Source organism: Meles meles, chromosome 15 (genome assembly GCF_922984935.1).
Source record: "Meles meles chromosome 15, mMelMel3.1 paternal haplotype, whole genome shotgun sequence".
Lineage (NCBI taxonomy): Eukaryota > Metazoa > Chordata > Mammalia > Carnivora > Mustelidae > Meles > Meles meles.
In genome coordinates, this window is record NC_060080.1 from 35,015,675 (window position 1) to 35,036,540 (window position 20,866).

At 49.3% G+C, this 20,866-nt stretch overlaps 1 protein-coding gene across 1 annotated transcript in view; it reads left to right on the top strand.

Moving 5' to 3' along the window:
* Positions 1–20,866, top strand: part of SNRNP200 (small nuclear ribonucleoprotein U5 subunit 200) — a 30,401-nt gene that overhangs the window by 5,163 nt on the left and 4,372 nt on the right. Inside the window, exons 6-37 of the mRNA XM_045978981.1 lie at positions 2,156–2,254; positions 2,847–2,999; positions 3,103–3,202; positions 3,367–3,503; positions 4,930–5,013; positions 5,106–5,279; positions 5,572–5,709; positions 5,959–6,114; positions 6,339–6,509; positions 8,506–8,699; positions 8,914–9,037; positions 10,127–10,276; positions 10,518–10,628; positions 11,175–11,306; positions 11,475–11,663; positions 12,030–12,227; positions 12,641–12,793; positions 12,907–12,987; positions 13,225–13,308; positions 13,932–14,038; positions 14,281–14,399; positions 14,689–14,843; positions 14,959–15,148; positions 15,366–15,539; positions 16,460–16,620; positions 16,918–17,145; positions 17,485–17,676; positions 17,785–17,963; positions 18,149–18,300; positions 19,136–19,244; positions 20,019–20,127; positions 20,633–20,822. Coding sequence (XP_045834937.1) covers positions 2,156–2,254; positions 2,847–2,999; positions 3,103–3,202; positions 3,367–3,503; positions 4,930–5,013; positions 5,106–5,279; positions 5,572–5,709; positions 5,959–6,114; positions 6,339–6,509; positions 8,506–8,699; positions 8,914–9,037; positions 10,127–10,276; positions 10,518–10,628; positions 11,175–11,306; positions 11,475–11,663; positions 12,030–12,227; positions 12,641–12,793; positions 12,907–12,987; positions 13,225–13,308; positions 13,932–14,038; positions 14,281–14,399; positions 14,689–14,843; positions 14,959–15,148; positions 15,366–15,539; positions 16,460–16,620; positions 16,918–17,145; positions 17,485–17,676; positions 17,785–17,963; positions 18,149–18,300; positions 19,136–19,244; positions 20,019–20,127; positions 20,633–20,822 — 4,693 coding nt within the window. The remainder of the gene's footprint in view (positions 1–2,155; positions 2,255–2,846; positions 3,000–3,102; positions 3,203–3,366; positions 3,504–4,929; positions 5,014–5,105; positions 5,280–5,571; positions 5,710–5,958; positions 6,115–6,338; positions 6,510–8,505; positions 8,700–8,913; positions 9,038–10,126; positions 10,277–10,517; positions 10,629–11,174; positions 11,307–11,474; positions 11,664–12,029; positions 12,228–12,640; positions 12,794–12,906; positions 12,988–13,224; positions 13,309–13,931; positions 14,039–14,280; positions 14,400–14,688; positions 14,844–14,958; positions 15,149–15,365; positions 15,540–16,459; positions 16,621–16,917; positions 17,146–17,484; positions 17,677–17,784; positions 17,964–18,148; positions 18,301–19,135; positions 19,245–20,018; positions 20,128–20,632; positions 20,823–20,866) is intronic.

Genomic DNA, 20,866 nt, shown 5'->3' on the forward strand with positions numbered 1-20,866 from the left:
AAACTAACCAAGTGGGTCAGCAAAAAGAAAGACAAAAAGTACATTGTATACTTTTATCAAGGGTATACACCACTATGTTTTAGTCCATTTCAATCTTACTGTGAGAATTTTCCATTTTTTTGTACTGTGTCTTGCCGCCAGTTGCTAAACCATGCACATTGGCCCAGGAACATGGGCCTGTTACGTACATGGTTCTCTAACAGTTGCAGCAGCCGCTGAAGTTTACCGCCTCATCAGAATTCTTGAGTATAGGGGCGCCTGGGTGTCTCAGTGGGTTAAGCCTCTGCCTTCGGCTCAGGTCATGATCTCAGGGTCCTGGGATCGAGTCCCGCATCTGGCTCTCTGCTTGGCAGGGAGCCTGCTTCCTCCTCTCTCTCTCTCTGACTGTTTCTCTGCCTACTTGTGATCTCTGTCTGTCAAATAAATAAAAAAAAAAAAATAATAATAATAATTCTTGAGTATAACTAAATAGGAACACGTGGGACACTTAAAAAAATTTTTAGAATTGCTTTATGGTTCTCAGTGGACAAGTTTGGCTCAGGGAAGGTGCTGGCCTCAAAATCTCATATACCGGGATGCCTGGGTGGCTCAGTGGGTTAAGCCGCTGCCTTCAGCTTGGGTCATGATCCCAGGGTCCTGGGATCGAGTCCCGCATGGCCTCCTTGCTCGGCAGGGAGCCTGCTTCTCTCTCCACCTCTGCCTGCCTCTCTGCCTGCCTGTGTGCTCTCTCTCTCTCTCCTTCTCTCTGACAAATAAATAAAATAAAATATATAAAAAAAAAAAAAAAATCTCATATACCAGGTAAGACCGGAAGCAGGGGTAGCACAGGAGAGTCAGAGGAAAGAGCCCCCAGCTGGGACCCATGAGATCTGAAGTTTGGCCCTGTATCTCAGGCAGTTCATTTTGCTTGTTCCTCCATCTGCTAAATAAGATGCCTGAAGTGGGTGACTGCTAAGCTGCTTACTGCAGTGTAGTTAATAGGATTTTTTTTTTTTAAGATTTATTTATTTTTTTGGAAAGAGCGAGAGAGCATGAGTGGGAGGAGAGAGGGAGAGTGAGAGATAATGTCAAGCAGACTCCATGCTGAGTGCAGAGCCCAACCTGCGGCTTGATCCCAGGACCCTCAAGATCATGACCGGAGCTGAAATCAAGAGTTGGTTCGCTAACCGACTACACTACCCAGGTGCCATTATGGGATTTTTTTTTTTTTTTTTTTTTTAAGTTTCTTTCTACGTAATCTCTGCACCCAACGTGGGGCTCGAATTCACAACCCTGAGATCAAGAGTTGCATGTGCTCCAGGTTTGTTGCTATTTAAAATCATAAAATTTGGTTAACTAGGGATGCCTGGCTGGTGCAGTCAGTAGAGTTTGCAACTCTGGATATTAGGGTTTTAAGTTTGAGACCCACATTGGGTGCAGATTACTTAAAACCTAAAAAAAAAGTGGCAACAAACTATAGGGGAGTGCTTTACTTGTAGCATTCATTCATTTATCAGATGCTTTCTGATTAAGTATCTCTTTGTAACCTGATCCTGTGCTAAGTACTGAGTACTTACAGTGTACGAGAGTGTGCTAAGTACTGAGAACTTACAGTGTGTAACCCGATCCTGTGCTAAGTACTGAGAACTTACAGTGTGTAACCCGATCCTGTGCTAAGTACTGAGAACTTACAGTGTGTAACCCGATCCTGTGCTAAGTACTGAGTACTTACAGTGTGAGAGAGTGTGAGTAAAGACAGTGGAGCGTGAGCTAAATGGTCTCCACATCTCTGGATCACTGTGTGTTTTCCCAAGCGTAGTTTCTTTATCGTTCTTCCCTCCTGTTAGTTGATAGCTCTGTTTTTTTCATTTATTGATTATGCGTATACGAGAGAGACCGTGATCCAGTTGGTTGCCACTGTGGCAGCCTAAGGGGAGAGGCAGAAGAGAGAGTAGAAGCATCTTGTGAACCCGTGCCAAGTGGACTTAGGGTAATGAGATCATTCAGTTACATGTACTCTGGAATAAGGCTGACCCTGGCTCCGGGAAGCTGTTGGTTTCCCCCCAGAGCCATTGTTCCAGCCATGGAGCTAATTTTAAGGGACGCAAGGGAGAGGGTCTGTGGTGATGTTAGGGTCACCTCCAAATCATGAATTGGTGTTGGGCTATTTTTGTAGGAAGGTGATGAAGATGTGTATGGAGAGGTTCGAGAAGAGGCGTCTGATGATGACATGGAAGGGGACGAGGCTGTGGTGCGTTGCACTCTCTCGGCTAACGTAAGTACGGCTCTTTCTTGCCCTTTGCTGCAAGGTAGGTGATTTCTGGGTGTAGTGTTTGTTTCTCCTATTTAGGTCCTGTTATATATTAACTTACCAAGGTAGCCTTTTATAGGAGCCATATTAAACTTTTTTTTTTAAGATTTTTATTTATTTATTTGACAGAGATACAGTGAAAGAGGGAACACAAGCAGGGGGAGTGGGGGAAGGAGAAACAGGCTTCCTGCCAAGCAGGGAGCCTGATATGGGGCTTTGATCCCAGAATACTGGGATCATGACTTGAGCTAAAGGCAGATGCTCAATGACTGAGCCACCCAGGTGCCCCCATAATAAACTTTTCAATGTCTTGATTTTATTAAGATTTCAGTCACTCATTCTTCCCAAAGGCATGTTTTGATGAAATGTTAGTTTGGTATGCTTCTGAACTCGATATAACAGGGTTTTGTTTTTTTTTGTTTTTGTTTTTAATTCTGGGAAGTCTTCAAAGGCTGGTAGACTCTGGGTGGCAAGGAGAATTTTGTTGCAGGATTATGGGAAAGCAGTTGGGCAGACAGAGACATGGTGTGAGCTAACGACCCGGTTACTTCCGTAGCTTGTAGCCTCAGGGGAACTGATGAGTTCCAAGAAGAAGGATTTGCACCCTCGGGATATTGATGCATTTTGGCTACAGCGGCAACTCAGTCGCTTCTATGATGATGCCATTGTGTCACAGAAGAAGGCAGATGAAGTGTTGGAGATCTTGAAGGTACGGCCAAGATGTTGTTTTGTGCTCGTGTATGTGTTTTAGCGGATGGGACAGTGGATGAGGCAGATGGGCTTTTACTAGTGGTGTTACCTTCTCTCTGCAGACGGCCAGTGATGATCGGGAGTGTGAGAACCAGCTGGTTCTGCTCCTTGGTTTCAACACATTCGATTTTATTAAAGTGTTGCGACAGCACAGGATGATGAGTGAGTATACAGTGGTCCTTTCTGGAGCACGTATGTGATGTGTGTGTGTGTGTGTGTGAAGGAGATGCTTAACTTCTATAGCTTCGGCGCCTGTTTCGGTTAGCTTGCTTTCTACCGCAGCCCCCTCCTGCTCACCTTCCCTTTCTTCCTTTTGCCGTTGGCAGTTTTATACTGCACCTTACTGGCCAGTGCACAGAGTGAAGCCGAAAAGGAAAGGATCATGGGAAAGATGGAAGCCGATCCAGAGCTCTCCAAGTTCCTCTACCAGCTCCACGAGACTGAAAAGGAGGATCTGATCCGGGTAAGACCTGGGTTGGTTTATCTGTCTGATTCCCGAGCTAGAGTGTTGCTTTGGAAAAGAGACATCAGTTAGAAGATTGTGGCTTAGGAGTGTCTGACTCTTGATTTCTTCTCAGGCCATGCTCCTCAGGGCCTTGAGATCAAGACCCATGTTGGGCTCTAAGTTGAGTGTGGCGCCTGCTTGGGATTTTCCCTCCTTCTGCCCCTCCCACTCATGCACGCTTTCTCTCTGAGAAAAATTGTAGCGTAAAGCTGAATTCCTATTACAAGGCGATGTTGAGGGGTGCCAGGGTGGCTCAGTCATTAAGTGTCTGCCTTTGGCTCAGGTCATGATCCCCGGGTCCTGGGGTGGAACTCCACTCAATGGGTAGTCAGCTTTTCCCTCTGCCCTCTCCCTCACCCTGCTTTCGTGCACTCTCTCTCTCTCCCTCTTGTTCTGTGTGCACCATCTCTCTCAAATAAAATCTTACAAAGGGGGGGCGGTTGAAGAAGTAAAGTATCTCTCTGAATTCTTTGAGGTTTGTCACAGGTAGAAATTAGAATTCACACATTCACATTGGTGTGGTCAAGAGACGGCCGGCCGCCTGCTGTCTTCACCAGCACCATGGGCCCTTCACAGTTTACACAGTAAATCATGGTATCTCCTGAAAATGTAGGGATAGAACACGTATGTTGGCTGAACACAGAACCCACACTTCTACCCTTAGGGTTAACCCTCGTCCCCCTTTTTTTTAAAGGATTTTATTTATTCATTTGACAGACAGAGATCATAAGTAGGCAGAGAGGCAGGCAGAGAGAGGAGGGGAAGCAGGCTCCCCGCCGAGTAGAGAGTCCGAAGCGGCGCTCGATCCCAGGACCCTGGGATCATGACCTGAGCCAAAGGCAGAGGCTTTAACCCACTGAGCCACCCAGGTGCCCCAAGTGTTAGCCCTTGATGCTGAATTGTTGAACATCTACTTTTGAAATCCTTGTACTATGCATTGTCCTTTTATATATATATATTTTTAGAGGAAAGTTTGTTTTTTCTTTTTTAAGATTTTACTTATTCATTTGAGAGAGAGGAGAGTGTGCACACCCATGAGTGGAGGGAAGGGCAGATGGAGAGAGACAACAGTCTCCCCACTGAGTAGGGATCTTGATATGGGGCTTGATCCCAGGACCCTTCCTTAGATTATGACCCGAGCCGAAATCAGATGCCTAACTGACTGAGCCACCAAGGCCCACCTGCATTGTCCCTTTAAAGCTGTTCACTTGATTTCATCATTCTGGTTGTCCCCGTGGCAAGTGTCTGAACGTAAAGAACTGTCTTTCTGTCTTGGGACTTACTGGTCAGCACCCGTGAGTTAGGCTTAGCTAAGCAGGGACTGAAAGGGACCAGAACCCGCAGTGGTGACAAATTGTTGTTCTTTTGCCTTTCCCCATTGCAGGAGGAAAGGTCCCGGAGGGAGCGAGTGCGTCAGTCCCGGATGGACACAGACTTGGAAACAATGGATCTGGACCAGGGTGGAGAGGTAAGTCTCAGGGTCATTTCCAAGGCGCTTCTGGATGGGAAACGCATTTGTTCACCTTGCTCATTTTGCATTTTTGTTTTTTATACTCCCAGGCACTGGCTCCACGGCAGGTTCTGGACTTGGAGGACCTGGTTTTTACCCAGGGGAGCCACTTCATGGCCAATAAACGTTGTCAGCTTCCTGATGGGTCCTTCCGTCGTCAGCGCAAGGGCTATGAAGAGGTGCACGTGCCTGCTCTGAAGCCCAAGCCCTTCGGTTCAGAAGAAGTGAGCGAATTGCTCTTCTCCGTTTTCAGTTTTCATCTCCCTTCCAGCTTAGATTTTAATTTTAGCCCATTGGCCAGAATGTGGCCTTGTCTCATCGATGGTTTATCTGTGATATGGAAGCCGCTTCAGGGGTCCCTGTGTTTTTGATTGAGTCCAGGGAACAGTATTGAATCTCCGTCAGTGGAGAGTGACGTGGGGGGCAGTGCTGGGAGGTGCGGTCCTGGCCATCCCACTGAAATGGCCTGTGCCAGGGCACTACCAGCGGGACGTGAATGGTGTTTCTTTCTTCTAGCAACTGCTTCCCGTGGAGAAGCTGCCCAAGTATGCCCAGGCAGGATTTGAGGGCTTCAAAACCCTGAATCGGATCCAGAGTAAACTCTACCGTGCTGCGCTGGAGACGGACGAGAACCTCCTGCTGTGCGCGCCTACGGTAAGCATCGTCCTGACAGCTCTGCTCTGGTGGAAAGTGCGGTCTGTTTTCTGTGGCGAGATCGTTCGTCTTCACCCATGTCCGCCCATAGCACTTCCCCCACCTGCCCCGACTTCTTTCTTTTCTGACGGAAGAGATGTTAAACAGTCAGATACAATTCCCAGGACATGCTCCTGTGTCTGTTTTGGTGATAAGCCTGGGGAAGTGAGGGCAGGGAGCAGACCTTCTCATCCTTGACTTCCACCTTAGGGTGCGGGTAAGACCAACGTGGCCCTGATGTGTATGCTCCGAGAGATAGGGAAGCACATTAACATGGACGGCACTATCAACGTGGATGACTTCAAGATCATCTACATCGCTCCCATGCGGTCTCTGGTGCAGGAGATGGTGGGCAGTTTCGGAAAGGTAAGGGGGTGGAGAGGTATTGGGGATGGGTCTGGGGCATCACTGCTTTGTTTGCTGAAAGCAGACTTGATTTGTTTCAGATATACGTGTTTGTAGTCCAATTCATTTGATACCTCCCTGTTGGGTTGATACCTCCTTCCAGTACCTTCCTCTCAGACTTCCCAAAGTGTGATGGCAAGGCCCCTTTCAAGCATTTTTGCCTGATGTGCTTCTCCTCCACCTAGCGCCTGGCCACCTATGGCATCACTGTTGCAGAACTGACTGGTGACCACCAGCTGTGCAAGGAGGAGATCAGCGCCACTCAGATCATCGTCTGCACCCCCGAGAAGTGGGACATCATTACCCGCAAGGGTGGGGAGCGCACCTATACCCAGCTCGTGCGGCTCATCATTTTGGTGAGCAGGGAGTACTTGGGGATATAGAGACCATGTCTGGTCAAGGAGGGTTTGCTGGGATTTTTTTTTTTTTTTTTGAAAGATCTATTTATTCATTTAAGAGAGTGAGCAAGTGAGCAGGGAGGGGTGGGGGTGAGGGAGAGAGAATCTCAAGCAGACACCCCATGGAGCGCAGAGCCCACCGTGGGTCTGGGTCTCATGACCTGAGCTGAAATCAAGGGTGGAATGCTTAACCAACTGAGCTGGGTTTTATTTTTTTTTTAAAGATTTTATTTATTTATTTGACAGAGAGAGAGAGCACAAGCAGACAGAGAGGCAGAGCAGAGAGAGAGGGGAAGCAGGCTCCCCGCTGAGCAGAGAGCCCGATGCGGGACTCGATCCCAGGACCCTGGGATCATGACCTGAGCCGAAGGCAGAGGCTCAACCCACTGAGCCACCCAGGCGCCCCCTGAGCTGGGTTTTAATGCTGACCATTTCTTCCATGCTTTCTTCCAGTCACTAGCCTGTATGGTGACAGCTGTTGTCAGCATTGCTGTTACCATTAAATGAGAATTGGCACCTAATTGAAGCATTTCCGAGGACGTGCATGGTATTTGTTTGCCATGTTGTTCCTCGTGTCTTTTTTATGTCTGGAATATTTTGGAATAAATGTCAACAGACATAACTGATTGTGTCTTCCCAGGATATTAAAGGCTTTATAAATGGGTAATCCATTCTCAGGGAATGAGGAAGGAGTCAGGAGATTGTGTTCCATATACACAGAAGCAACGTAGGCAAAAATGACTTTGAGTCTGAGTGTAGTTTCCGTAAGTTGTCCGGGAGAGCAGGAAGGAGGACCTGTGTGTTGATTTTCATATCCTAGAGCAGGGGTTGGCCAGCTGTGGCTACTGGTTTTGGAATATGGCCATACCCATTTATTTACATCGGGTTCACAGCTGCTTTTCTGCCGCAGTGACAGAGTTAAGTATAATGGACTCTTGAACAACACAAGCTTGATCTGTATGAGTCCACTTGTATATTGATTTTTTAAAGGTGAATACAGTATAGTATTGTAAATGTGTTTTTTCTTTATATTTTTAAGAACTTGTTTTAGCATACTTTGTTGTAAGAATACAGTATCTAACACATGTGAAGTGCATGTTAGCTGACTGTGTATGTTATTTTTATTTTTTTAAAGATTTTATTTATTTATTTGACAGAGAGATCACAAGTAGGCAGAGAGGCAGGCGGTGGGTGGGGGGGGCGGAATTAGGCTCCCTGCTGAGCAGAGAGCCTAATGTGGGGCTTGATCCCAGGACCCTGAGATCATGACCTGAGCCGAAGCAGTGGCTTTAACCCACTGAGCCACCCAGGCGCCCCAGTTCAAAGTCTTGTTACAGGTCCAGAGTACCTGGCCCCATTCCACACCTACTAAAATATAATCTTTTTTTTTTTAAAGATATTTATTTATTTATTGAGAGAGAGCGTGAGCCGGGAGAGCTAGAGGGAGAGGGAGGGAGAGAATCTCAGTTCAGAGCCCCTGGGACTTGATCTACTTTTTAGTGAGATGCCCTGCTGCATGTTGAAATTAAAACAGCACTGCATTAGGCTGGGTGAGCTCATTCTTTGATTCATGATGCCTTTTGCAAGTACAGAGTAGTAAGGATGACTGCGCAGAGGGGAAGCCTTTTGTGATAGAAATACGGTCCGCTCAGAAGCTTCATTTCAGTAAAGAAATTTTTATCTTTATGAGCTCATTGACCTAAAGCATCAGATTTTCTTTCCTTAAAGCATATGTTTCACTAAACTAGCAATGCAGCTCCGTGGTCACAGTGTGCTATTTCCTGGGGTATTTCCTAGTGAGCGTTGTCTCACCCTTTGGGTTTCTCTTGCTGGGATCCCTTTTCTTCCTTATTTGGCATATCTGATACATACTACAAGACAGGACTGTTCTCTGGAAAGAGGGCTCTATTTTTCTAGTCCTAGAGGTAATTTGTGGCCCCCTCATCCATCTTAGGATGAGATCCACCTTCTCCACGATGACAGAGGTCCTGTGTTAGAAGCTTTGGTGGCCAGGGCCATTCGAAACATTGAGATGACCCAGGAGGATGTCCGACTCATCGGTCTTAGTGCCACCCTCCCCAACTATGAAGATGTGGCTACCTTCCTGCGTGTCGATCCTGCCAAAGGCCTCTTCTACTTTGACAACAGGTATGAGAAAAAGCGGGAGAAGTTTAACCAGGGTGACCTTCCTGCTGCCCTTCCCCTTTTTCAAGGAGCTTTGTTGGATTGGGTGTTAGAAGGTCTTTGGGTTTTAACATGGTGTGAATCCAGAAAGGAGTATCGTTCCTGGGCAGTGAAAATGATTTTATTTCCCCAGTTTTCTATGCCAGAAGCCTCATTTGTCTAACTGTTGAACTTCCAGCTTCCGCCCCGTGCCTCTGGAACAGACTTATGTGGGTATCACAGAGAAAAAAGCTATCAAGCGTTTCCAGATCATGAATGAAATAGTATATGAGAAAATCATGGAACATGCTGGAAAAAATCAGGTCTGTGTGTGGTTTCCTGTTGAACTCTGTTCTTTTGAATTTTTGACTTATAGTCAGGCAAGATTGACAAAAATAGAAGACACAACAGGAATCACTAAGATTAGGAATAAAATGGGATATTATCTTAGAATCTGTAGCCAGTGAAAGGATAATAAAAGAATACATGAAGAATTTTACATGTTAATTTTGACAACCTAGAAGAAATGGGCCAATTCCTCAAAAAATACCAACTATCAAAAGTTACCCTAGATGAAATAGATAACCTGAACAGTCTTGTAACCGTTATAAAAAATTGAATTTGTAATTTAAAAACTCCCCAAAAGAAATCCCCAGGTGTAGATAATCAGTCTGTCTCTCTACATTATCAGGGATCCTGCCACAGCAGATTGGGGTGGCTAACACTAAAAATGTAACACAGTAAAAATAAAGGTGAAAATTAAAAAATAGTGGAAGAGAGCATTTTACTGGAAAAGATGCTATAATTTTTTAATTGAGCACAATTTAGTTAAGTTCACCAAGACACAAACTAAGGAAAAGCTGCAGGTCATGTATAGATTTTTGTCTCATAAAAAGCGTATGAATTTAAATGAAGAGACGTGTCTTTTCTAGCGCTAAATACTTGACTGATTTTCCTACCCAATGGTACTAGTCTTATCCTGAGATGTGGTTCCTTGGCCCTTTTTTAGAGGCTATCGCCCATCATTTAATACAACATTTCAGCTGTTACTTTGCAGACACATTCCTCAGGTGGCTTACAGTCCTGTCAGGTACCTGAACACAAAATTCATAATTGAGATTCCTGAATTTCCATCCTTACTATGTTTAAATGTGGTTTCAAATGTAGAGTGCATAAGAGTTAGCTTAGTTCCCAGCTACAGGGCTCTGCCATGCTCCTTTGTAGTTTGATGCACATAGGGTCTTGCCGGCGTCTGAATCAGTATACGTTCCTGCCATTGCCCCTTTTCTAGACCTCGGTTTCCCACCTCAAAATGGTATAGCCTCTGCTTCCTGCTGCTGGTGCCTCAGGGCCATAGGAGTGACTGTGGTAGCTGTGTCCCTTGACTGTGGCAAACAGTGGTTTTTCCGTAGGTGCTGGTGTTTGTCCACTCCCGGAAGGAGACTGGGAAGACGGCCAGGGCCATCCGGGACATGTGCCTAGAGAAGGACACTCTGGGTCTGTTTCTGAGAGAGGGTTCAGCCTCCACAGAAGTCCTTCGGACAGAAGCTGAGCAGTGCAAGGTGAGGAGAGACAGGCCCAGTTCTCTGTTTCCTGCCTGGTAACTGGCTCAATGCAAGGTTGTCCAGACAGTCCTTGACTGCACTGTGGGGCTGTTGTTCCAGACAGGTTAAGATATTTGGCTGGGTCTGATTTTGTGGACTAAGTTAAGGGGCAGGGTCTCCTGTGAAGAGATCTGCTCAGTCTCAGTAGCGTTCTCCCAGCAAGGCTCACCTCCTCACCTGTTCTTTTTCTGCCCCACAGAACCTGGAGCTGAAGGATCTTCTGCCGTACGGCTTTGCTATTCATCATGCGGGCATGACCAGAGTCGACCGGACACTTGTAGAGGATCTTTTCGCTGATAAACACATTCAGGTGAGGGTGGGCAAAGCGCAGGCTTCAGAACACCTGAAAGTCAAATGCCAGATGTTTGTGCCTGGTGCTTTGTTTCTGGCTCAGGTAAGCCAGGTCAGCGGTCGTGGTAGTACAGTAGACAGAGTGTTGTGCCGCCCCTCCCAGCTCTTTACATGCTGCGTGAGGGAAGGTGAGTGATTTAGGAAAGTGTCTGAGAAGCATGACAGAGGTAGCATGTTTTGTGACTCCAGATACCGCCAAGTGGGACCTTGTGAAGTTAGGACCTTGTTTGTTCTCTCTCAGGATAGGGTGTATTACTGATTGTCTAGTAATCTTAAGTTGGTTAACACTGGCCTACACTTTCGCCTGTTAAATATCTCTAGAACCATGAAATGTTACTGGGTTGAATAGAATCCAGGACTCCTTCCGCCTTTGTTCCAGTGTTATGTTGACAAGTGTGGGGCCTACCTCAGTCGTGTTAGAAGCTCTGAGGCCTTGGGGTCTTGGGGATACTAACCCTCTGGTGGTAACATCTATTTTCCTTATTACCTTGCCTTGCTTCTATAGGTCTTAGTTTCCACAGCAACGCTGGCTTGGGGTGTGAATCTCCCCGCACATACAGTCATCATCAAAGGCACCCAGGTGTACAGTCCAGAGAAGGGGCGCTGGACAGAACTAGGCGCACTGGACATTCTGCAGGTATAGAGCCTTCGAGCTTGTTTTCAATTGGAAAAAGTTTACCGTGTATAAAATGCAAAGAGGCCAAAAAGGCGGCAGATGGAGGAAGATGGGCTTCTGTTAGGTAGAAGCCTGGGAACAGATCCATAAGCTCTGTGGTCAGTCTTCTCGGTTTGGTTTCTGACCTAGATGCTGGGACGTGCTGGAAGACCCCAGTATGACACCAAGGGCGAAGGCATACTCATCACATCTCATGGGGAGCTACAGTACTACCTGTCCCTCCTCAATCAGCAGCTTCCTATTGAGAGCCAGATGGTTTCAAAGTTGCCTGACATGCTTAATGCTGAAATAGTGCTGGGGAACGTCCAGAATGCCAAGGTAGGGAAGGGCTCTGCTTTTGGCATTTCTTGCTTTCTCAGGAGAAGCCAGGGTACCAAAGGTGGGATGGTCTCCGTTGTGACACTTTGGGCCACCAGCGCCCAGGGTCCTCCAACCCTGGGCCCCACATCTTTGATGGAAGTAGTCTTTTAGAAGCTTGTCAAGTCTATGGCGGGCAGGTCCCCTTGTTACCGAGATCTCAGAAAGCATTCTCTGTCTCTTTAGTAATGGGATGTTAAAAACTTTCAAAAGATGACATAATACACATTTTAATAGTTGGGAATTAATTTGCAAGTGATCTGCGGGAGCATTTCATTTGGACATCAGTTCTCCATGCTAAGACCCACGAGCTGTCTCTCCTTTTAGGATGCAGTGAACTGGCTGGGCTATGCCTACTTGTATATCCGAATGCTCCGATCCCCAACCCTCTATGGCATCTCTCACGATGACCTCAAGGGGGATCCCCTGCTGGACCAGCGCCGACTGGATCTGGTTCATACTGCTGCCTTGATGCTGGATAAGAACAATCTGGTCAAGTATGACAAGAAGACAGGCAACTTCCAGGTGAGTGCACTGAGGGATGGAGGCAAAAGTCTCAGTAAAAGCAGTAGCCCCAGGGGACAGTTTTTCACATTGTGTTCTTGATTCGGGTGCTGCCTAATTGCCCATTGCTTGGAACAGTAGAAAAACAGGTGAGATTGGACCGTGACTTTTGAATCTGGGAACTTCCAAAATAGTATATGAGAACCTACTGGTGCTTTCTGTCACTTGCGTCGAGGTAGCTAATTCAGCTGTTGATTCTGTACGGGCATCAGCTCACCGTTGGTCTGTGTACTGTGCCATCTTTCCTCATGTGTGGGCCAGGTGCTTGTGTTGCTGGGAATTCATCCAGTGGGCACCCGGGGCACCCACTGTCCACCGTGAGAGGTTGCCACTTGTCAGTGATCGCTGTTGGATTGAGTGTTCCTCCTTTGTAGGTGACAGAACTGGGCCGCATAGCCAGCCACTACTACATCACCAATGATACCGTGCAGACCTACAACCAGCTGCTGAAGCCCACCCTGAGTGAGATTGAGCTTTTCAGAGTTTTCTCCTTGTCCTCAGAGTTCAAGAACATCACTGTGAGAGAGGTGAGTCCCCACAGCGTGTTGGGACAGGTGGTTGGTACTCACTGCCGAGTTGCTGGATGGGTTCTCTCTGTGGTCACCTGACTTTTCCATGACCTGTTTCCTTCTTATGGCAGGAGGAGAAGCTGGAGCTGCAAAAATTGCTGGAGAGGGTGCCCATCCCCGTGAAGGAGAGCATCGAGGAGCCCAGTGCGAAGGTGGGCCCACTCCCCTGCTCGGGCCAGGGAGTAGGTGGTGGTGTAACCTCCTAATTCGAGTTTCTGCCAGTTTTTGCATTCTTCTACGTGTTCTTTTTTTGTGGAGTAATGATTCTTTCATGCCTCTGAAGCAAGATCTTAACCTGGCATGGACTCCAGAATAGAAATGTGATTTGCTTTCTTGGACTGGGCTGGTCAGTGATTGGCCACCTTCTGGCCAACCTTGCTTTTTTCCAGATCAACGTGCTGCTCCAAGCCTTCATCTCGCAGCTGAAGTTGGAGGGCTTTGCACTGATGGCGGACATGGTGTATGTTACACAGGTGAGAGCAGAAGGTGCTGCCAGAAGAGACCCGAACAGCTCCAGCCCCTGCTGGTGTGTGTCTTGGAGAAAGGTGGCCTGACCCTAGTGAGGGAGAAAGGAGGCCAGGTTTTGCCCTAGTTGGCTCGTTGGTTGATGTGTGTCTGTTATGGCCACTCTGTTTCACTGACCTTGAGCATGCGGAGAGGTGGGGCCTTAAGAGATCAGAGTGCTGGGGAGAGCCACAGACATGGTGTCTGCTTCCTCCAGAGGATGATTTCACATTATGGCCACTGGGCTCAGATACAAATCCAGAAACGGCAAAACACTCTTAGCTATGTTTTGTCTTTATTTCTAAGGCCAAGTCACTAGCTCTTGCTAGATCCCTAATCTCTAAGTGAGCCGAAGCTTTAAAATCATGCAGTGAGCGTTAGGTTAAGAGGTACGGTGAGCTAGAGCTGCATTTTTCTATTTTATGTTCAGCAAGCATCTGCTGTATAAAAGGGGAACAGTAATTACGAGAGGTCTTTGTTTCTGAGTGGTGTGCCTAAGTGCCTCAGAGCTTGAGGTAATGAAGTGTCAGGTGGCTTCATTCGGGCTGGGGAGAGCGGGGACTTACAGAGGGAGTGCTTTCTCTTTCCCCAGTCGGCCGGCCGGTTGATGCGCGCCATCTTTGAAATTGTCCTGAACCGGGGTTGGGCGCAGCTTACGGACAAGACCCTGAACCTCTGCAAGATGATCGATAAGCGCATGTGAGGGGCCTAGGGGCTGGGAGCTGGTCACTGAGAGCGAAGGTCCCTGGGCTAAGGGGCAGTGGGGAAGCCTGAGAGTGTGCTCTCTCCAGCCTTCACTAGTGAAGTGGGACTTGCACTGGGTGGAAGTTGAGAAAGGGAAGGCTCCTTGGGTGGAGCCTGGGTAGAGGGAAAGGGGTGGGCAGTGATGGCTTTCAAGTGTCGTTGCCGGTGCAGTTCTGGATGCCTTCCTTCCCGGCCAGGTGGCAGTCCATGTGTCCTCTGCGCCAGTTCCGGAAACTCCCTGAGGAAGTAGTGAAGAAGATCGAGAAGAAAAACTTCCCCTTTGAGCGTCTCTATGACCTGAATCATAACGAGATAGGTGTGTGGGAAGCTCTCCTCTTTGTCCTTATGGCTCCGACATCTTTCTGCTCCTTCTTCCTTCCCAGTTCCAAGGCCTGGTGCCCTGTTGTCTTGCATTCACTTCCACCACCCACTGAAGTAACAAGGCCAGCTCTTGGTCTTGGGCCTTCGAATCCTCTGGGCTGCACCGAGAGTGGGGGGGAGGAGTCTGCACCCCAGAGTGGAATGTGCTCCTTGCCCTCAGGGCCCAGTTTGCAGCTCCTGCGTAGCAGTCTGGCTGCAGCCCCCATAAGCTCCTATCCTCCTAGGGGAGCTCATCCGTATGCCGAAGATGGGGAAGACCATCCACAAGTACGTCCACCTCTTCCCCAAGTTGGAGTTGTCGGTGCACCTGCAGCCTATCACACGCTCCACTCTGAAAGTGGAGCTGACCATCACGCCCGACTTCCAGTGGGACGAGAAGGTGTGGCCTTGCCCGGGGTTGGCCTGCTTGCAGAGGAGACACTCCCAAGGAGAGCTGGCCTGGAGCCAGGAGTCGACGCGGGCTCACATTCTTTCACCTCTGCTTGCATTGGCAGGTTCACGGGTCGTCGGAGGCCTTCTGGATTCTGGTGGAGGATGTGGACAGTGAGGTGATACTCCACCATGAGTATTTTCTGCTCAAGGCCAAGTATGCCCAGGACGAGCACCTCATCACGTTCTTCGTGCCTGTCTTTGAACCGCTGCCCCCTCAGTACTTCATCCGAGTGGTGTCTGACCGCTGGCTCTGTGAGTGTGTGTCTGCTTGTTCCTGTGGGGGCAGCTCTCCTTGGGGGAATTGTGAGACTATCTTGCCCTTTGTGCTGGACTGGACTCTGTGGGGTCAGAGCGATGCTGGCTGCTGACTGGCTGTTGCCTTGGGGTTTCCAGTGTGCATGGAGGGGCTCTGAGGGGCCATTAGTAAAGGGAGGACTGCCCGTGACCCGTCCTGTTTTTGTTGTGGCAGCTTGTGAGACCCAGCTGCCCGTCTCCTTCCGGCACCTGATCCTACCCGAGAAGTACCCACCTCCAACCGAGCTTCTAGACCTGCAGCCCTTGCCTGTGTCTGCCCTGAGAAACAGCGCCTTCGAGAGCCTTTACCAGGATAAATTTCCTTTCTTCAACCCCATCCAGACCCAAGGTAGGCATTTCCATCCCCAGGAGGTCATTTCCTTTGGGAGCCTTTTAAGGTCCCCTAGAGACTGTTCTGTGGCAGGAAGGGCAGGAGGGTGCTCAGGGAGACGGAGCTCAGCAGAGCCAACCGTGGGAGCTCCCTGGGGCTTTTTCCCTTCTCAGTCCTTGGTCACAGCTAGATTTCCTTTGCTTTTCTGCACGTGTCCCTGGGGAGAGTCAGTAGAACAAGGCCTCCCGTGGTGCACTGTTGTTTCTCAGGCAGCCGGGTCCATGTGTGCGGCACTGACGGAAGCCGCCTTCCCCTCATTGTTTTCGACAACAGCCATGGTCACAGAGCATGCCCTGTTTCCTAAGTCCTTTTGGCTGAGTACATCTGGGTGTTTTCTTCTTTGTGCCTCCCACCGATCCGTGAGGGATTTTCAGTCGGGGACAATACTGTTAGTACCTGTTGTGCAGATGAGGAAACTCGGCAGGGAGAGGCCCCTCCACTGAACCAGCTGATAAACAGAACTTGGACTTTAACCAGCCTTAATGCCGGGACGTAGGCTTTACCTTTTTCTTTAGTAGACCGTTTCCAGGGACCAGAGGAGAGTGTTGGAGGGGCAGAGAAAAGCAGCCAGTTCCTTTCTGTTCTGCATCCTGGGCCCTGAGAGGACTGGCAGACAAACACAGGGTGCTGCCATCCTGCAAATCTCCGTGCTGCCCAGACTCTTGGTCCGTGCTCTTCCCGTGCTGCCTGCATGTGAGGGGAAGGATGGGGGGGATATAGTAGGCTGATTGCAGGTAGAGGCCCCGATGGCAGCCCCTTCATGGTGGCACCTGAGGACGGGCTGGCTGGCTGAGTTTCTCCTGGTGGCCTCTATTCTGAGGAGTGGTCTGAGTCTCTCCTCTTCTCCATGTTCTCCCCGCTCCTCTGCTGGCGTCCAGTGTTCAACACCGTGTACAATAGTGATGACAACGTGTTTGTGGGGGCCCCCACGGGCAGCGGGAAGACCATCTGTGCAGAGTTTGCCATCCTGCGGATGCTGCTGCAGAACTCGGAGGGGCGCTGTGTCTACATCACGCCCATGGAGGCTCTGGCGGAGCAGGTGCGTGGTGTGGTGGTGTGTCCTGGGTGCCCTTGCCTGGAAGCTGCTTTCCTCTGAGCCCAGATCAAAGCCCTTGAAATTTGCAGGGTCAGAAGTGGCAAGACTCTGCTCTCTTTTGTTGATGTTCTCGGTGTGTGTACTAAAGGAAGACGCTGCCATCCCTTCAAGGCTGATGTGGGCTTATAAAGTAATTTGAAATGCACAGATCAAGTCTATTTGGCTTCTAGAGCTTTTCTCGTTAAAAATGAAACGATGCCTGGCCTGATGTTTTCGGCCCGCCCTTTCTTTGCATGCCAGGTTTATATGGACTGGTATGAGAAGTTCCAGGACAGGCTCAACAAGAAGGTGGTGCTCCTGACGGGGGAGACTAGCACAGACCTGAAGCTTCTGGGCAAGGGCAACATCATCATCAGCACCCCAGAGAAGTGGGACATCCTCTCCCGGCGGTGGAAGCAGCGCAAGAACGTCCAGAACATCAACCTCTTCGTGGTGGATGAAGTCCACCTTATCGGGGGCGAGAATGGGGTATGGCTTGATCTGGAAGCACAGGAGAGCGGTTGTGATGGGCTGAGTGGCCTTGGCATTGGGATTTACCTTTGGGTCTGAGGCCAAAGACTAGGTGCTTCTTCCAAGAAGATTCTGCTTGTCACTTCATTCCAAAGGGACAGTGTGGGACTTTTTTGGTAGCACTCTGGGGAAATAGCATTGCTTAGTGGAGATTGGGTGCCACAGAGGAGGTGGAACCAAAGGTAGGAGCCGTCCTGATTAGAAGGAGTTAGGCGATCATTTCCTGGTGGTTGGGCTGTATGGAAAGGCTGGGGACAGGGTGCCTGGGCCTGTAGTGACTCCCTCTCTGTGTCCCAGCCTGTCTTAGAAGTGATCTGCTCCCGGATGCGCTACATCTCCTCCCAGATTGAGCGGCCCATTCGCATTGTGGCACTTAGCTCCTCGCTCTCGAACGCTAAGGACGTGGCCCACTGGTTGGGGTGCAGCGCCACCTCCACTTTCAACTTCCACCCGAATGTGCGCCCGGTGCCCTTGGAGCTGCACATCCAGGTAGGGTGTGCCCTCCCCGCCTCCCTGCCCCCCCTTCCCTCCCCACTCCTCTGTGACCTTGAGTCAGAGGACCGGCTCCGACTTCTGTCTGTTTCCTTTGGTCTCCAGGGCTTCAACATCAGCCACACACAAACTCGCCTGCTGTCCATGGCCAAGCCCGTGTACCATGCCATCACCAAACACTCTCCCAAGAAGCCGGTCATTGTTTTTGTTCCGTCCCGAAAGCAGACCCGCCTCACTGCCATCGACATCCTCACCACATGTGCCGCAGATATCCAGCGGCAGAGGTGGGGCGGGGTGGGATGGGGTGGGGGGAGTTGGGCCACTGGGGCGGGCTCACCCTGAAGGGCGCTCTGTTGATGAGGGTGGCGGTCAGCCCCCGTCAGACTAGGGGCCAGCCAGCAGCACAGTTGGAAGGGTCTTGCCAGGGACTGGAAGTGCTCTGAGCTGAATCCGTGCCCGTGCTCCCTAGGTTCTTGCACTGCACTGAGAAGGATCTGATCCCATACCTGGAGAAGCTAAGTGACAGCACGCTCAAGGAGACACTGTTAAATGGGGTGGGCTACCTGCACGAGGGGCTCAGCCCCATGGAGCGACGCCTGGTGGAACAGCTTTTCAGCTCAGGTGAGAAAAAGTCTTGTGGCCCAGAGGGAGGTTCTGAGGGTGTATCACGGGCGGTGGACATGCCCTTTTACGATGTGGGTGATACTTCCAGCTAATCACCTTCAGAATACTTCTGATTCTTTCATCTGTTATCTCATTCGATTGTCTCAGGGGCCTTGTGATGTTGGTAGAATGTCTGCCTGCATGCTAGATACAGGCAGGCACGGAAGGTGGTATTACTTAAGAACTGGGTTTTCTAGAACAGGACCTTTGACCAGCAGACCTGGTTTTCCATGGATACCACACTTGCCAGTGTTGTTAGACCTTAGAGGTGTAGTAAATGCTAGAACATGAGTCTCATCTGGTATGGTCTGCATGCTGCTGTCCCTTGCTGATTTGTGGCATGTCACGCAGAGTGTTCTCACTCTGACACTGTTTGGTGGAGCTGCAGTGGAGATGCTCCTGCCACAGTCGGTGGCACTCTCTGTTGCTTGATCCTGTCACGCACGGCTCAGTGTTGCTGCCACATACAATGCCAGCCCAGACCGAGGTGGCATTAACCTTTTCCAGTCAGCAAGGCCAGGGTGTCAGGCAGATGGCTAGGCCTAGCTTTCCCTGGGTTTGGGATTCCATTCCAGGATGACCCCGTTTCCTATAGGCTGCTCTTCTGAGCTAGGCAACAGCAGCATGGGGCCACCTCTTGGAGGATTGTGTCAGCCCTTAGTTATTATTAGGGCTCCTTCCCTGCAAGCTTTGCTGAGAGTTCTGAAACGGAGCATGGGAGAAGCCTACTTATGCAGGAGATGAAGCCCCTCAGGGAGTCCTGCACTCAGGCATCTTCTCCCCTCTGCCTCAGGGGCCATCCAGGTGGTGGTAGCTTCTCGGAGTCTCTGCTGGGGCATGAATGTGGCCGCCCACCTGGTGATCATCATGGACACCCAGTACTACAATGGCAAGATCCACGCGTGAGTCTCGCCATGCTCTGTTAATGGGAACCTTCCCCCTGAAGGGAACATAACATCTGCAGATCCAGGGCTTAGGAAGGAAATGGGTTAGGGAGATAAACAGCAGAGATTCCCCCATAGCCAGGCATCCCAGAGTTTTTAGTCTCAGGGCCTACGCTCACTTTTGGTTTTGTTGTCCATCTGTTGTATTTCAGCAAGTTGGAGAAACGGAGTTCGAGCTAGAGACTAGGTAGTTTATTTTATAGATTGGGAAAGTGACATGGTTCAAGTCACACGCCTTTGTGGTTACAAGAAGGCGAAGGTTGGTTTTTCTTAGAAGAAATTTGAATGATTTAATTCTTAATTTTTTCTCAAAACGTAGATTTTTTTTCCTGAAGTGAATGTTATTTATGGTTTATCTTAATGTCTAAAATTCCTTCTAGGTTTAGATTTTAGTCAGGGGACTTACTAACTCATGACATGTAGCAGTTTGAAAGCTTGACTTACATATTTGATCCTTTATTAGGGAGTTACTCGCTTTTGGCTTTTGTTGGGTTTGTAGCTTTGGTTCAGGGACCCTGAGCAGCAAAGTCCGAACTCTCATACTGGAAAACAGCAGTGACCTAGAGACAAACAAGTAACACTAGGACCTGAGCTCAGGTCGTCCTAACCACAGGGATTAGCTGTAATTTGCTACTGTCGCACTTACTCTTTGACGTTGAGGGAGCCCGAGTCCCCTGTGTGTGGTCTCCGTGTTGACATACCTTTGTCGCCTTTCCTCTTTCCTGTCGCCAGGTATGTGGATTATCCCATCTACGACGTGCTTCAGATGGTGGGGCACGCCAACCGCCCTTTGCAGGATGACGAGGGGCGCTGTGTTATCATGTGCCAGGGCTCCAAAAAGGTCAGTCCTGGCCTCGGGCAGCCCCGTGAGATCTTGGGCCTCAGAGTAGATTCTTGAATAGGTGTCTTTCCTCGTTTATATTCTTTTCTGTCAACTTCTGTTTCTTTTATTTTCCACATTGTTTTTGTAGTAAGTCTCTCAGCCACATGGAATCTTGTAGCCCTTTGTTTTTGCTGCTGCTGTTGACTCTACCTGTTGAGGTCTTTACTTTCTGGCTGGTTCTTCATGTACTGTTAGGCCTGCATGACTCGCTCGATCCCTATTCCCGTTGTAAGACTCACTAGGGATGCCAGTGGGAACAGGCGCCCACACCCACCATTCCGCGTGCACACCCGATGTGCCAGGTGCAGACCCAGTTCACCCTGTCGGTGCAGTGATTTCTTCCATGTTGAATTAGCTGTGTCTGTCACACAAAGGCTATTCCCTGTCGATTTGCCCTCGGCCCTCCTTTGTGACCTTGTTCTCACTGACGCTTTATTACTATTTTTCCTTTTCTAATCCACAGGATTTCTTCAAAAAGTTTTTATATGAACCATTACCAGTGGAGTCGCACCTGGACCACTGTATGCATGACCACTTCAATGCCGAGATTGTCACCAAGACCATAGAGAACAAGCAGGACGCTGTGGACTACCTGACCTGGACCTTTCTATACCGCCGCATGACCCAGAACCCCAATTACTACAACCTGCAGGGTCAGTGGACTCGGGGGGAGGCACAGTGTCCTTTTGTTCTTCTC